At 45.8% G+C, this 15,372-nt stretch overlaps 1 protein-coding gene across 2 annotated transcripts in view; it reads right to left on the bottom strand.

Moving 5' to 3' along the window:
* The window catches only part of PLXNC1 (plexin C1), a 149,833-nt gene that overhangs the window by 11,026 nt on the left and 123,435 nt on the right, over nucleotides 1-15,372 (bottom strand). For both annotated transcript variants that reach the window (XM_086712644.1, XM_086712643.1), the window contains 3 exons: nucleotides 14,330-14,507; nucleotides 11,734-11,837; nucleotides 1,826-1,880 (listed from right to left, as the gene is read on the bottom strand). In XM_086712644.1, the coding sequence (XP_086568770.1) occupies nucleotides 1,826-1,880; nucleotides 11,734-11,837; nucleotides 14,330-14,507 (337 nt within the window). The remainder of the gene's footprint in view (nucleotides 1-1,825; nucleotides 1,881-11,733; nucleotides 11,838-14,329; nucleotides 14,508-15,372) is intronic.

The following is a 15,372-nucleotide window of genomic DNA, read 5'->3' on the forward strand; positions in this document are numbered from 1 at the left end:
CCCCTCCTGGGATCTGAAAGAAGGGCAATGAGTTGGGAGTTTATAGAGCAAGTGTGACAGTGACACAGGGTGAGGACAGTCCTGAAAGAAATGTAGTAAAGGGAATGGTAAATGGAAAAGAAGGATCAAGGGACTAGGTTTTTTGTTTTGAAGATGAAGGAGACTAGAATACCTTGAAACACTAACAAAAGCTGTAGTAAGTGGGGAGGTATAGAAAATTTAGGTGAGAGAAGATTGTCTGTGGTGTAAGAATGCTTGGAAGGTTGGAAATGATGGGATTGAAGACACAGGTGAGAGACTGGCCTTGGATAAGAGGAAGGAAATCCTGGAATGCTGGTGGGGGTGGGAAGGAGCACAGGAAGAAATGGGCAGATGCAGGTAGGGTGGTAGGTTTGGTGCTAGATGTTGATGGAGTTCTGATTCCTGTTTTCTCTGTGACGTACAGGATCAAGTCTGCTGCTGATAGAGCCATGTAGGTCAGAGCTTTGAGGAGAGAAGGCAGAATTCTGGAGAACACAGAGTGAGTTACCTAGAGAAATTTAGTGGGTGTAGGCTGCATTGAGGGTCCCAGTCATGTTGGGCACCATGAAATTATAGTGACTCCAAGCTATGCTGTTGTGTGCCTTCCTCCAGTGGCTGCCTGGATATAGGTTTAGGAAAGGCTAGTATTGGGTTCATCCAGGGCTGGGACATGACAGAGAGGGTAGTAAACAGGGGACAGGGACAGGAGAAGGTGAAGGGTTAGGAGGAGAGTGATCAAAATAATGGCTCTCAGCTGAACTGGACAGGGAAGAAACAGAGACGTTGACTGCCTTGAGGTCCCATGAAGAGATCCAAATGTGAGATCCCTGATCTTTGAAGCTTAAAATACAAAGTTCTACTTTTTTATAACACAAGGACACCAATTCCCTATGCCAGAATGGCAGCCACCCTCTGCAAGATGGCTTCTCTCACTAAATAGCCAGATCTAATGATGGACTGTGAGGTTCCTCACAGGGGTTTCCTACAACCTACCAAATTATCCTTTCTATTTAACTGGGGGCCCTGCATTCTCTGTTTGTACTGACCAGGTATTGGGACCTATGAGGCCGCTCCTAGTATTGAATCTAGGAATCAGGAAGCCTCGCCTCCAGTTATATGTGTGAAAAGTGCTGTTGGTGAGGCCCAGAAACTTTCCAAGGGCTGGGGACAGAGTGTCTTAGCTGGGGTATCCTTTCTCTGGAGACAAACCTAGACTGGGATTTAGGGAATTTCTCAAGGCACCGTCACAATGCCTTCCTTTCCTGAGACCATCAGGGAGGTGGGTAGAGAGTTTAGAGGCTAGCCCATTGACTTTCCCATAAAAGCTCCCCATTTAGTTTGTCTCACTCCGCTTTCTGGGAATTTTGCAGCTGCTATCACAAGGAGATTTGGATTTCTAAGTGGATTATCTTGTTTGTTCAGTGCTTGCAGGGCTGTGTGATTATCTACCGGCTTCCCTCTCAGTTTGCCAGAGGGGTCTTCTCTGTTAGCCCCCATCCTACTGAGGAGTTGGAACAGAGCGAGGAAGGCTGAGATTCTGCCCTGAGTTCAGGGCTGTCAAGAGGCAGCAGCTTCCTTTCTGCTGGGCAGTCCAGCCAACTGCTATTTACTGGTTCCTGTCCTCTTTTTTGCAAAGCTCACGTTCTTAGGAATAGAAACAGATCAAAATGGCTTTTCTCCAATTTCAGAGAATTACATAGAAACAACTCAATCTCACTTTTGTGACAATACATCTGAAAGAGGCAAAAAACAATACTTTATATAAAAGTGGGTGAGAACAAAAGGTTAACATTATATCGGTTACCTGTAGTAAAATTTGCTATCTTCTTAAAGACTTTTATAGTGGATCCATTTGATATCTGAAAGCAAAGATAAAAAATATATGAGTTTTCAAAATTTAATACATTTCTCAACTTCATCCAGGAATTAGATGGCTGGCTGGATCTTGGCATTGTCTCATTTATTAAATATTTATCAAGAACTTCTATGTGCTGGAAGTTGGAGCTATAATGGTGATGAAGACACTGTCTCTGCCCTCAAGGAGCTCACAGTCCTGTGAAGGACATAGACAAGGCAGTGAGATGCAGTGAGGCTGGAAGGGGGGGGGGCAACACACCATAGGGCTAATGGGAGGTGGGCCAGCCCGGGCAGAGGGGAAGACAAGGCTGTGTTAGGAAGTATCCCAGCGTCTCAGAGGTCAAAAGAGGCTTGGGCCACTATGTTTTTGAGGTTCCTACTGTATTCAGAAATGCTGAAACAGGTGTTCAAAGCTGTGTTAGCTACAGCTGGTGTTTACCGTATCACAGAGCAATTTCACATCCGGGTATATATCCAACAGAAATAAGTGCATATCCTGATAGCAAACTATATGCGATTGCCCCATACTGGAAACAACCACACATCATCAATGAATAAATAATTTGGGGTATGTCCATACAACAGAATATAAAGAAGTGAAAAATGAGCAAATTACTGCTCCATGCTGCATGGGTAAACCTCACAGTGGTAAGGTGCAAAGAAGCCCAACACAGAGGAATACATACTATGTGATTCCAATCACGTAAAGCTAAAACAAACACAAAAACAGTCAAACTATGATGTTAGATGTTTGGACAAGAGAGCGGGGTTAGTGATTGGGAGGGGCCTGGAGGGGGCTTCTGAGGTACCCATAATGCTCTCTCTTGACCTGAGTCGTAGTTACAGGGTGTGCTCACTTTCTGATAATTCATCCACTAGTACACTTATGATTTGTTCTCTTTTCTGCAGGAATATTGTATTTTTAAAAAGCTTGCAAAATCATAAAAATTGCATATACTTTTAAATAAAAACTTTACAATTAAGTATAACTTATAGGAAAGCACTTCACATTCACTAATATTAAGTATACAGCTTAATAAATGTTAAGTATACACCTGTGTAACCACTACTCACGTGAGGATAAAAATTGTATTTCAAGGTCCTACGAAGAACCCGTTGTCCCCTCCCAGTCAATAACCACCCCATCCTCAGCCAGAGATAACCACTATTCTGACTTCCATCTGTTCTTGAACATCATGTAAATGGAATTATATAGTACAGCTAACCCTTGAACAACATGGGGGTTAGGGGTACCCGCCCCCTGCACAGTTGAAACTCCACATATAACCTTTGATTCCCCCAAAACTTAACTGCCTACTGTTGACAGGAAGCCTTACCAATAAGTCAATTAATACATATCTTGTATGTTGTATGTATTACATACTGTATCCTTATAAGGCTAGAGAAAAAAGTATTAAAATCGTAAGAGAAGATACACTGACAGCACTGTACTGTATTTACTGGAAAATATCTGCATGTAGGTGGGCCTGCACCATTCAAACCTGCATTGTTCAAGGGTCAACTACGAGTGTGTGTGTGTGTGTGTGTGTATAGGTCTGGCTTCCTGGGGTCATCTTAAGGTCTGTGATGTGTATCCACACTGTTGCAGCTACAAGCAATTCAGTCGTTTTAAAATGACTTTGCATTATTGTGTGAATATATTACAAAAAACTGCCATACACTAAAGACAGAAGTATTGACATGCTGCAACATGAACCTCAAAAACAATTTACTAGGTGAAAGCCAGCCACAAAAGACCACATGTTGTATGATCCCATTTAGATAAAATGTCCAGAACAGATTTATGCACACAGAAAGTAGATTACTAGCTGCCTAAAGCAGGGGTCAGAAGAATGAGGAGTGACTGCTAATGAATTCAAGGTTTCTTTTGGGGGTGATGAAAATGTTCTAAAATTAGATTGTGGTGATGACTACACAACTCTGCAAATGCACCAAAAACCATTGCATTGTACATTTTAAAAGGTGACCTTTATGGTATATAAATTATATCTCAATAGAGCTGCTAAAAAATTGCCACAGATTTTAAATGTACACAATTTGACAAATAAATGCCTTTACCACACTGACCCACTACTGCAAGGCCCGCGCATACCCTCTTTGTCTATCAAGTCAGCAGTTCTCACCTGAGGCCTTTCGGGACTATGGAAGCCAAGGCCGGATGGCCCTCCAGCGCGGCCCTCCCCCACAACCGACTGGGGGAAGAAGGGTCCTTGAGGCTAAGGGGACTAGGTGCTAAGAAGCAGGGGGCAGGCCTCACTTCTTGTGAGGAGTAAATTATTCTGAGAGGCTAGTCCACAAAAATGTAAGACAAAGGAACCCTGAAGAGAGGCAAGTCAAGGATACACAAATCCTTGCCTTCATTCTGGGACTATGGAGGGAGGATTAACCCTGTCTTTTCGGAACATGGTCAGCTGAGTGCTTTTTCCCTCCACTCTGAAGTCCTCAGTCTGGTCTGAATTCTAATACTACTTTGGACCTAGCCTTCCTCCATTTGGAAAAAAAGTAGAAACCTAGAATTTCTCTTCTGGCCTGCTGCGCATTGGTTATCAGAGTGTACAAACCTGCTTAGAAAGTGCCAAAGGATTAAGGTCTAATCTTCAGGTTGCACCCACAGAGGAGGGAACACGGGGCGAGAGCCAGCCCTGCAGAGGCCCTGAGCACAGCCGTCCAGCCAGCTGTGTCTAGTCAGCTGCTAAGTTTAGACCAGAGGCCTCCAACTGCTGGTGTTCACATCTTGCAGGGAGGGGGAACGCTGGGCAGAGGCTGGCTGGGCCATCAGGTCTCTGAAAAGTGTCTCCAGCTTGGACTCTTATTGAATTCTTCGACTCTGCTGTTATTACCAAACCTCCTCCTCTTTCCCCTTGAGCCATTCATTGTTTTCTGGCTGCTTTTTCCATTCTCCTCCACATTTGATGCAATTAAAGTAAACACTCTGTGCAGGCACCCTCTTAGCAACACTCAGACACCAAGTTTATGAGAATGTTTGAACATAGTTCTAAAATTCCTCCCCACGAAGAGCTGGATATGCTCTGTTTCTAAGCCAATAAATATCTTTTTATAAAAGGAAGCTGGTGATTCATTCTGGGTAATTGTCAAAGAATGAATCCCAAATGGATCCTGTTGAGTGTTGAGCCAATACTCCACTACCGTCAGACGCTTTGTTTTGCTAAACGTGAGCACCCTTACCCTATAATCACAAACACCACGGATGGGCTTTCCGATAAGCAGCCCTGCCAAAGGTTCAAATGTCTTTTCAAGAGCTGGCAAGGACTCACTGCTGGCACTGTGCTCAGGCATTAAGATAGCGCACACGCAGCTTGTACCACGGAAATTTTATTCTGAAATTATCTCCCGAGAGCAAGTGTAAAAGCATTTTATTAGTGGTTGAGTTGTGTGTGTGTCTGAGCATGTGTGTGTGAGTGTATTTCTAACTTTCACAGCTGCTCTGGGGCTGGAACATTTCCCCCCACGTGACACTTTAACACCATCGTAAGACAGAAACTAGTTCACTTACAGATGTTTGGTGGGGGGATAAGGTTTCCATTTTCTATTTTGCACAAGTCAGCTGCTGCTGAGTTAAGGACAGAAATGCCGTTTTGGAAAGTGCCACAGAATCTAAAGTGTTAAAAATATGATACTGTTTGTTCCATCTGAGGAGCTGCAAATGCTGTCCTGAGAGTGACTCATTAATCCTCCTGTACTCCTGTGAGGCAGGGAGCGGCCTCTGGGCCCCTACTTTAGGAATGAAAACCAAATTAAATCAAAGAAAGATTAATGTCACTAGATGGATCTGCAGCGGGAATGTTTCTCCAGCCCAGAGCAGAACTGGTAGCGCACGGCAATTTCAAATTAAATTCCTCCCAGTCTCACAGTGCTCCAGGATTCAATGAGACAAGAAGGCGATACCCCTTCGATGATGACTGGCCCATGTTGGAACAAGGTAGAGAAAACCGTAGACCCCTCCATTATCAGAATTAGGAATTGTGACCGCACAAGGCTAAACGGACTCAGGTCGACAATTTAAAATCGCTCCTGAAATCAGCAGGAGGTACACATCCTCCAAATCACGTGCAAGCCAAGGTGGGACTTCTCTGTGGCAAAACCCTATCCTTGTGGCATGAGTTGAAGAAAATTCCGTAAGGATAGATTTTCTAGATATAGAAGATTGAATTTATATTTAGTCTTACAAAACTGCCATTTTTTATGGGTAAAAATGGTCAAATGTTGGTAATTTCATATTGCTTAGTCTAAGAGGAAAGCTGGAATTTCAGCCTAAGAATTGTATGGAAAATTATGAAATATTGTGATACTTTTTTTCTTAAACTGAAAACACAGTAATCAATACACATCACCACATGGAAACCCTTACTGGTATCCCTCATTCCTAAAATGGTATTATGTGAAAGCAGAACTCTATTCAACCAGCGTTGTCCCCACAACCACTCATCAATTTTGCTTTCCCCACCTACCCCCTTAGCTCTTCCCACTGACACCCCAAGGCTGGAGGCAGATAATAAAGGAATCCTGTTTCTCGGGGCCAGAGGGATAACCTTGCTCAGTCCATTAGCAAAGGAGGTTCAGTGTTCATTGGCGTGTTTGGAAGGGGCCCCATCAGAACACTCCCAACACACATATCAAATCATACATGTGGTTCTGGACACCCAGGACAGAGCTCTAAAGGATGCTTCCAACTAGTTAAAATGCCAGTAGGGCTCTTGCGTCTTCCTTGGGTACTTGGAATTCAGCCTGGGCCAGTAGCAAACTCTCTCTGAGGACTGTCAGAACCAGACCTCGTCCTCTAGGAGCCAGTTTGCTCTCTAAAAGCGTGCCTGAAATTGGGAACCTTAAGCACTCCCCTGCTTTTGTTGGGCTGGGGTGGTGAGCTCTTGGATGCCTACAAGAGGCCTCCTATCTGAAGAAGGCAATTGTTGTCATCTTCAAGGAACACTGGCCTTAAATTATGTTGAAGTAGAATTAAAAATAAGGATTTTGATAAACTCACAGACATGAGATTCATCAGAAGATTTTAAGAGAAGTTACCTTTTTGGATATGACATCAGAGAAAGTAACTACCAGGATTTTTCATCATTTGGCCCAGCTTCCTAGCCGAGGCTGCCTTAGAGGCTGGAGGCATGGGCTACAAGCCCAGCTGGAACCAAGCCTATCTCTCCGGCCCTGAGAAGAGCCATGTCTCCAGCGCCATTGCTGTTTCATCTGCTTCCGGCCTTGGGGCATCATTGAGAAGAGCTACGCAGAACCTCTCCCTGTGCCCTAGAATGGGAATAATGATAGTATCCATCTACCTCACTGGGCTGTACAGAGGACTAAAAGAGCTGCTATTTGTAAGAGCCCCTGGAACAGTGCCCAGTATACAAGTATACATTTATTTAATGAATAAATAAATGTCTAAAGTCATTCGTGCTGCAAGAGACCTTTAGAGATGGTCAAATCCCTTTATTTTAGTGTCATGGATGACACACCTGATTGGACGGACTGCTGACTTTACCTAGCAGACACTTTGGAACATCCCTGTGAGCTCTACATGTCATTTGAATGACAACTTGAGCGGTGGCGACGACCACTGCGGCATTAGCATGCACCTGTTACGAGAGCGTTCTTCAACATCACAGTGGTTTAAACATCTTTTCTGCCCCTCAGAACCTCATGGTTCAGAATGTGAGGTGAAGTCTATAGAGGGCATTTCCTGCCGGACACAACACCTGTTCTGTATATGTGATGCCACCCTATTGCGGGGTGTAAGTGTGATAACACCATCCAGCAAAAGGTCACACGGAGGTGCAGGGGAGGGGAAGACAGCCTGGACCCAGAGACACCTCTCCATACATACACACAACTGATCTTATCAGCTCCAAAACACAGTGCAGTTTCCTGAATAGGAAAGGCACACTCAGCGATGGCCAGTTAAGGAAGCACTTGGGGAGGATTTAATTATAGGGGATAAAGATGCCTCTGGCTTAATGTGTTTGTAAAGATGCTGGCTTTACCCCTTGTTTGCATGGGACGGAAGGAGACTATAGCAGAAATCCACCCTCCTCTGCACTCATCTGATGGAAAACGAGGGTAATAAAAGCACCTTCATCATAGGGTTGTGAACCTGAATTGTGCTTATGCACATGAACAGTGCTGTCATCACTATACAAAGCAATCTTGGCGATGCCCAGGGTTGGCAAGGATGCCATCCTATAGATGACAGAGCATTGCCAGCAATTTGGGGCTGTGGAGGCTGCATCTGGTCCATGAGATGCTATATTTTTGCTGTGCCTTCAGATCCCCTCTAGAAATCTGTTCTTCAAATATTTGGACAGTAAATCATTCAGAGGAAATCAGCTACACTCTGTTTGCCCTAAGGACAGAACAGGAGAGAAGAACCAGGTTTCCACTCCAGCAACGGGACTTTGTTTAGATAGTAGGAGGAACTGGCCGTCACTAAAGATTAACTTTAAAACCTAAGTAATTTGGGCTAATTGGAGGGAGATGAGTCTGAATCACTTAAAATTCCGAGTTAGACCCTATTTTTAAATGAAATACAGTTTTTTGCTTTCAAGTACTTGCAGTGACTCAAACTAGGGTGCTTTAGTAAATAAGAGCGGTAATTAGCATCTTGTCTCTTTGGAGGGAAACGTAAGCTCCAGGAGAAAATTTTTAACAGAAGCACAAAAGTGAGCTTCAGCCTACCCCTGTCAAATTACTCCCAATTTTGAATCTGCAGGGGAACTACTAAACTGGGGATAGAGTTTGGTGGCCGAGGGTAGTGGTGGATAATTTTTTCCTGAACTGTCTTTGAAAAACAGGGCATTTGAGATGGTCCAGGCATGGAGAGCACAGGGCCGATGACCTCCCCAGTTTCCTTCAAGCTCTCTGAGTTTATTTGCCTTACGGCTTAGCTTTTTAAACATAAGGAGAATCCTTTAAGCCCTTGTGTCCTAGTCTTGTCATTTATTACCACCATGTGGCAATGCTAGGGTATGAAGCCAATAAATCATTTGGACGGGAAGTGACTACAGGCCGGATTAATTTCATTATCATCCTTAAGCAGATAGGTGTCTAGCACGGCCGATGTCTCCAGTGAAGACTGATGTTCTATCTCTCCTGACAGCCCTCCCCCTGGCCTTGCAGACAGCTATGGTGGTTCTTCCTTTTCCCTGCTGGAGTGGCTCGTCCTGCCTTTCCCTCTGAAGGGCAGTGAGTGGCCACACCCCCTTCCTTTGTGGTCCACCTCATGCCACACGGTCGCCAGGGGACTCCAAAAAAGCCTGATCAGGGTGGCCCAGCCCTCCTGGCACAGCTGAGCAAGACAAGCACATTAGCTCGCCAAAGGAGGGCACCAAAGGAGGGCGTCTGTGGTGGTGTTCCTTCTAAACCCGCCGAGACAAACTCGCTACCCAGACAACACGGAGGGAAGGTGACTGCCAGGCTGCAAGCCTGAACTTCAAACTGATGCCCTGATAAGCCCCTAAGTTCTTACACTTGCCAGGCAGCACCCCTAACTCTAACCTCCTATCCATTAAATTCCCTCTGGAGCACAGCTTCTCTGAGTGTGGCTCACAGGCATACATACGCTCAGAAAGCCCCCTGGGGATTTTTACAAGTTCCAAAAGCTGAGACCGACAGCTCTTGGCAAGATGACTTCAGGGTTGGAAAGTCTGAGCTGCGGGAGGGTGAGCACAAAAGCAAGTCGCTACCCTGTGGCTCTCTCTACTGGATGCTCTCCGGCAAAGGCTCCGGTGGCGCCCACCCAGGTGTCACCCAAAGAAGCTATTTCCAAACTAGTTCTAAGAACCACTTAGCCAAAGAGCCCAAGGAAGAGGTGTCCTCTGTTTCTGGCCACTGCCCAGCAAGCTCTGCTCAAGAATGGTCTCTGCTTCCTCCCTGGAGAGGGGAGAGCCTGCAGGATCCAAAGGCCTTCTCGGTGCAAACACATTTCCTGGGGACTTCGCAGGCATGAAAGACAGGAGGCACCTACTCTCCGAGTGGCCTGGGAAGCTGCTCCTGCTGTTTCCTCTGTCTCTGGAAGACCAACTGCATCAGTGCATCCACCTGCCATCTTGGCTGCTCCTTCACCCAGGGACTCTCCCACCTGCATGGTTTATGGTGCCCATCTCCTGCCCATCTCTGAGTCCCTCTGCTTGTCTCCATCTCAAGAGCCACCATGTCATTTCTGACCAACATCATTCCTCACCTGAAATTCTTCCAGTGACAGCTTCTAAGGGTCTCCCTAGTTCCAGCTTTGTACCTCTTATAACCATGCTTCAGACACAGCCACAGGCATGTCTGAGACACAAATCTCCCCTGCTTAAGATCCTCCCGTGGCTTCTTGGGATTATTGTTGGGACAAAAGTCCAATTCCTGAAGGAGCTGATAGGGCTGTACAATCCGTATCTCCCCTTCTTGCCTCCCTCCCCACTTCTCTGCCTTCCTCTCAGTCAGGCTTTGGCAGGTACTGGTTAAGCCACAGACCCTAGAACCCAACTATCCGAGTCCAAATCTTGGCTCTGCCACTGACTAGCTGCTGGTAAACGTCCCTGAGTGTACCATCTATAAAGAGGGTTAGTAACAGCACCTACCTCATAGGACTGCTATACATGGGACGGACTAAGCCAGAGTAAGGGGCAATGCTGAGGGCAGCACCTGGCACAGAGTGAGGCCTCCATCACATTGGCTATTACTGGCTCTCACTGCCAACCCCCCCCCCCCCAATCTCAAGTTTTAGGCAGCTGCAAGTCTTTGTGTGGAAGAACATGTGTCTTCTCCCTTCCCTGTGGGGTGTGCTGGTGCCCCATCCCGGACCGGGAAAGTACTCATTCTTTAGGTCTCTGCTTAGTCAGCTTTCTCCATGAATCTTTCTCTGATGCTCTGAGCCACAGCACTCTTACACCATAGGTGTTGCCTCATACTTGTCTTCCCCCTTCTTCATCCCCTCCCGGGGGTGGTAGGCTCCTTGAAGTCAGGAACTTGGTCTTTATTCCTCTTGTGTACAACCCGGCACTAGCAGATATTCACCAAAGATTTGGATAATGTTGCTGAATGACTCCCAGTATTCATCTCAGTGTGTTCCAGAACCTTCCCTGCCTCCTGTCTGTCTGTCTCTCTCTCTCTCTCTCGTGCCATGTAAGCTTCTCAGATCTCTGAGAGGTCATGTGCACCCCACACCCACCTTGGCACTCACCCAGCATGTGGGTCAGGGGCCAAAGGAGCTATTACTGGGGACACCTGGGTGGCTGAGTCGGTCAAGCATCTGACTTTGACTCGGGTCATGATCTCATGGGTTTGTGGGTTCGAGCCCCGCATTGGGCTCTATGCTGACAGCTCAGAGCCTGGAGCCTGCTTCAGATTCTGTGTCTCCCTCTCTCTCTGCCCTTCCCCTGCTCTCGCTCTCTCTGTCTGGCTCTCAAAAATAAACATAAAAAAAGGATGTATTACTGAATATTGCAAATGAACAGGAAATGTAGGACTTCTTCAGAAAAAAAGGACCTCACACAAAGGTTATGTGGCTCTCTGAACACCGTGGAGACCTGTAAGGTGAAGTTTCCCACCCAAACTGCCGGATGGAGACTGATCAGTCACATGAAAATCGAAGGCCTTGGGGAGGGGGAGAACTGTTGACCACGAGACACAGTAATGCCCAGGCTCTTCCAAATGAGCAACTAAAGAAAACTGCTGACCTGCAAACAAGCCATCTGCAAATTGCCAGAAAATGGTGGGGGTCCCGTAATTTTTTTTTTAAACAATTGCCGGGGTACTACCTGGAGATGATCTATCGAGGCAGGATTGGGCCTGGGGAAGGAGATGTTGGGGGCTAAGCCTTGCTCTTACCTCATAGTGGCCAATGGTATTTAGCTTGGTTATTCCATCTTCGAGAATCACAGATGAACTGTCAATATCCAGAAGTTCTTTTTGTCGTGTGCCCACTTGCAGCTCTGAAAAGAAAAAAAAGAGTGCATTTTGTTCTCCTTTGAAATTGAAGTGAGAAAGTTTAAATGCTATTCTGTAATGGTAGCAATTATTATTTATAAATAAATAAATCTTAGATAAATTGGTTAATGTGTGTCTGAAAGTTTGGAGATATATGAGCCAGACTGGTAGCCTGAGTTTTGTTTCTGTTTTGTGTATAGGGCTCTGACTTTTAGGACTACATTTCCCTGGGGACGCCTGGGTGGCTCAACTGGTTAAGCATCTGACTCAAGATCTTGGCTCACGGTTCATGAGTTCAAGCCTTGCATCGGACTCTGTGTTTGTATGTGGAGCCTGCTTGGGATTCTCTACACCCCCACCTCTTCCTAGCTCATTCACTCTAAGTAAATAAATAAACTTAAAAAAAGAAAAAAAGACTACCTTTCCCTGAAGCTTGTACTCCGAGGCTAAGCCTGGAAGTAAAGCCAATGGAAACAAAATAATGCATCCTTACAGGGACTAAGCTCTTCAAAAAATTCCCAAATTTTTAAGTTCCCAAGCAGGTGCATTGTGAATTATCTTCTGTAGGTCCTTGGGTGGGGGTGCATTGGTGGGCTAATATCTCAAGCCACACCATTCAAACTGTTTTATGGAGATTGCCAACTTGTGCCCTGGAGCTAGAATGTGGCCCACAGATGTGTATTTTTGTGTGTGAACCTACACGACGTTTTACTTATTCAGCACCAACATTCAAAGTCAATTCAGCACCAAGTCACCAGCATTCAAGGCAGGAGATTGCACATAAAAATTCGGACTGATTTCTCTTTAAAAACAAAAAAAACAAAAAACGGAATCATCGGATAATACTGACCACACAGGCCCGCATGCAGTCACTGGCTGAAGCCGAGTGGCACCGATCCTTTAGATGGCATGTCTTTCCCCCCAGTTAAGTTGGGTCCTGCCATTTCCCAGTGTCCTAGATGGGCCAACACCCCTATTTATGGTAGTTCCTGCCCCTGTGGGCATCTGAGTTTGTGAGCCTCTGCTAGAAGCGGTCTTAACCACAGCTGCTTCCGGTATTGGATTTCTATACAATTTATGGCTGGTTCTAAGGCTGTTGCCCTCGTTTTCTGGGGCCAGCCTTGGAGGTAGTTTGCAAGATCATCACACATGCAGAAGCCTGACATGGCTGGAATGCAGTGTTCCCATTTCCCATCAGAAGCTTCTAATAGACTTGTTCTGCTCCCTACTTTCCTGCATCAGGAAGAACCGATGGGCTCAAACACAAGAACGGCAAGAGGTTGCTACTGCTGACCCGGCACTGGCAGGACTAAGGCCACTGGACTGTTTTCCTCACGCTTGTTGGCTCCATGTGCCCAGCTCTTGGCAGCCAGAGCCACACTTTTGCAAAGGTAGGGAAGGAAGTTGACAGTCCAGGTCAGGTGATGGTTTCCCGTCTGGGGCTGCCTCTTTGGCCCGGCCCCTAACCAAATGAGCGAAAATGGTCTGCAAGTGCCCAACAGTCCACCCAACAGAAGGACACAGAAAAGAGGCAGAAGAGAGGTGCCTTAGTCCCTTCTTTGAAGCCAAGTCCTGTAGTTGCACGCTTGCGTTGTTTCACCCCAACTTGCCAGGCCCTGCCTCCAGGCTTTTCTAAATGGCCTTTTAGCAGGAGGTTTGGCTTGGAGAGCCAGGTGGGGTGATTTTAATTGCCTGCTTCGTGGAGGCTACGACTGTACATTGAGGGGAGATAAACCTTGTTACGCTGTCTGTCACTGCTGTGATTTTACTCTTCTTGCCTGTCCCATTATCTGCTATAAAATCCCACGACAGTCTCTTGGGAGGGCTGCGGGGAGCTCAACTTTAAAATGTTGATGAACATTTGAGTGGAGCGGAGCCCTGTTAGAGCGCTCATGCATATGTTCTCCTTTGCAGTAGACCAGTAGAGCCCGAAAATGAATTCATAGCAGATGCTGCTTCGCGTTGGGGAGGATGGAGAATATACTTAATGCAGGACGCGATTAGCAGAGACGAAGATGACCTTTCCAGTGTGCTTCAGTTAACACCCAGAGTCTGAGCCACCCGCTAATGACACACAACAAACAAATCAAATGCCAATGTGAAATGCAACACACACACAGGGCGCGGGGTTTACACCTTTTTGTACTTCTTGACGCAAGGTGAATCCATTCAGTCTCAGGGTTACCAATCTCATGAATCTGATTTACAAACATAATATTTTTGTGAAAAAAAAAAAAAAAAAAACCCGAAAACAAAACTCCAGCATCTTTGAAGGATAACGCTGCCTAGGAAAAAATCATGTACATGCTCTTGGGAAAGCAGTACAGTCTCTTGGCCCCCAGACATGCCCTCTGGGAACAGCCCCAGGCCACGTAAGTTTCAACAAACAGAAGCATGCATGCTGTGGGCAGGGGGGAAAGGGAGAGACGGAGGGAGAGAGCCGGCGGAAGAGACATTCATCAGGGATTGGGACAGAACAGCTCCCTCCTTGCCTTACCAAGACCGATTTCATTCAGCTGAAGTCCATAAGGAGAGCCATTTTTGCTTAGGAATGCCTGGAAAATCTTTTCTTTGGCTTGGCCTATGGTATCACAATCAAGAACGTTGACTGAAATATTCCGACAGACGTCTGCACTCTCATTTTCTGGGATCTTTTCAAAGACGACGTTTAATGCCTGCAAGAATACAAACAGGTTTCCAAGTCTATTAGATAATTGCAATCTGAAAGGCTTTCATAAAAGACACAAACCTTGGTGAGTCCCACTAATACCTCTGACAGCACATTAGCAAACACTGTGTCCCATTACACTACTTTAATCTTTTTTCCATAATCCATTCTTTTCAGGCATAATGGAAAGGAAAACAGAAAAGTTAAAACTCTCATTACAGAGCAAGCATTGGATAAATATATCCGGGAGTAAAATATATATACACATAAATGTTCTAGAAGTGGTGATTTCTAATTTCATCTTCAAAAACAAAACAAAACAAAACACAAACAAACAAACAAACAAAAAACCCCCCAAAACTGGAAAGGTTCCACAGTACATGAGGGCAGACTGGTGATTATCTTTTTTTTTTTTTTTTTTTTTTTTACTACATTTATGTAGTTTTGAGAAACAGAGTGAGACAAAGCATGAGTGGGGGAGGGGCAGAGAGAGAAGGAGACACAGAGTCTGAAGCAGCCTCCAGGCTCTGAGCAAGCGGTCAGCACAGAGCCTGATGTGGGGCTCGAACCCACGAACCGTAAGATCATGACCTGAGCCGAAGTCGGACGCTCAACCGACTGAGCCCCCCAGGCGCCCCGATTGTCTTTTTTAGTAACAGTACCACAGAGTCCCAGAAGTGAAGTTCCAGGTGACAGGGAAGGTCAGGGAGGTCCCCGTATTGATTATGCTGAAGAGGTTACTTTTTAATATGCAGCATTAATTGCAATAACATTTATCTCCCCGTCCACTTTCAAGATCTTCAGTTTCCCAAGCCCTCATTAAAACCCTGAGATCCCCACCCCGTACTAGTACCCTTGCATTCACTGCTTAC

This window comes from Puma concolor, chromosome B4, assembly GCF_028749965.1.
Source record: "Puma concolor isolate L17-30 chromosome B4, mPumCon1.1.hap2, whole genome shotgun sequence".
Taxonomy (NCBI): domain Eukaryota; kingdom Metazoa; phylum Chordata; class Mammalia; order Carnivora; family Felidae; genus Puma; species Puma concolor.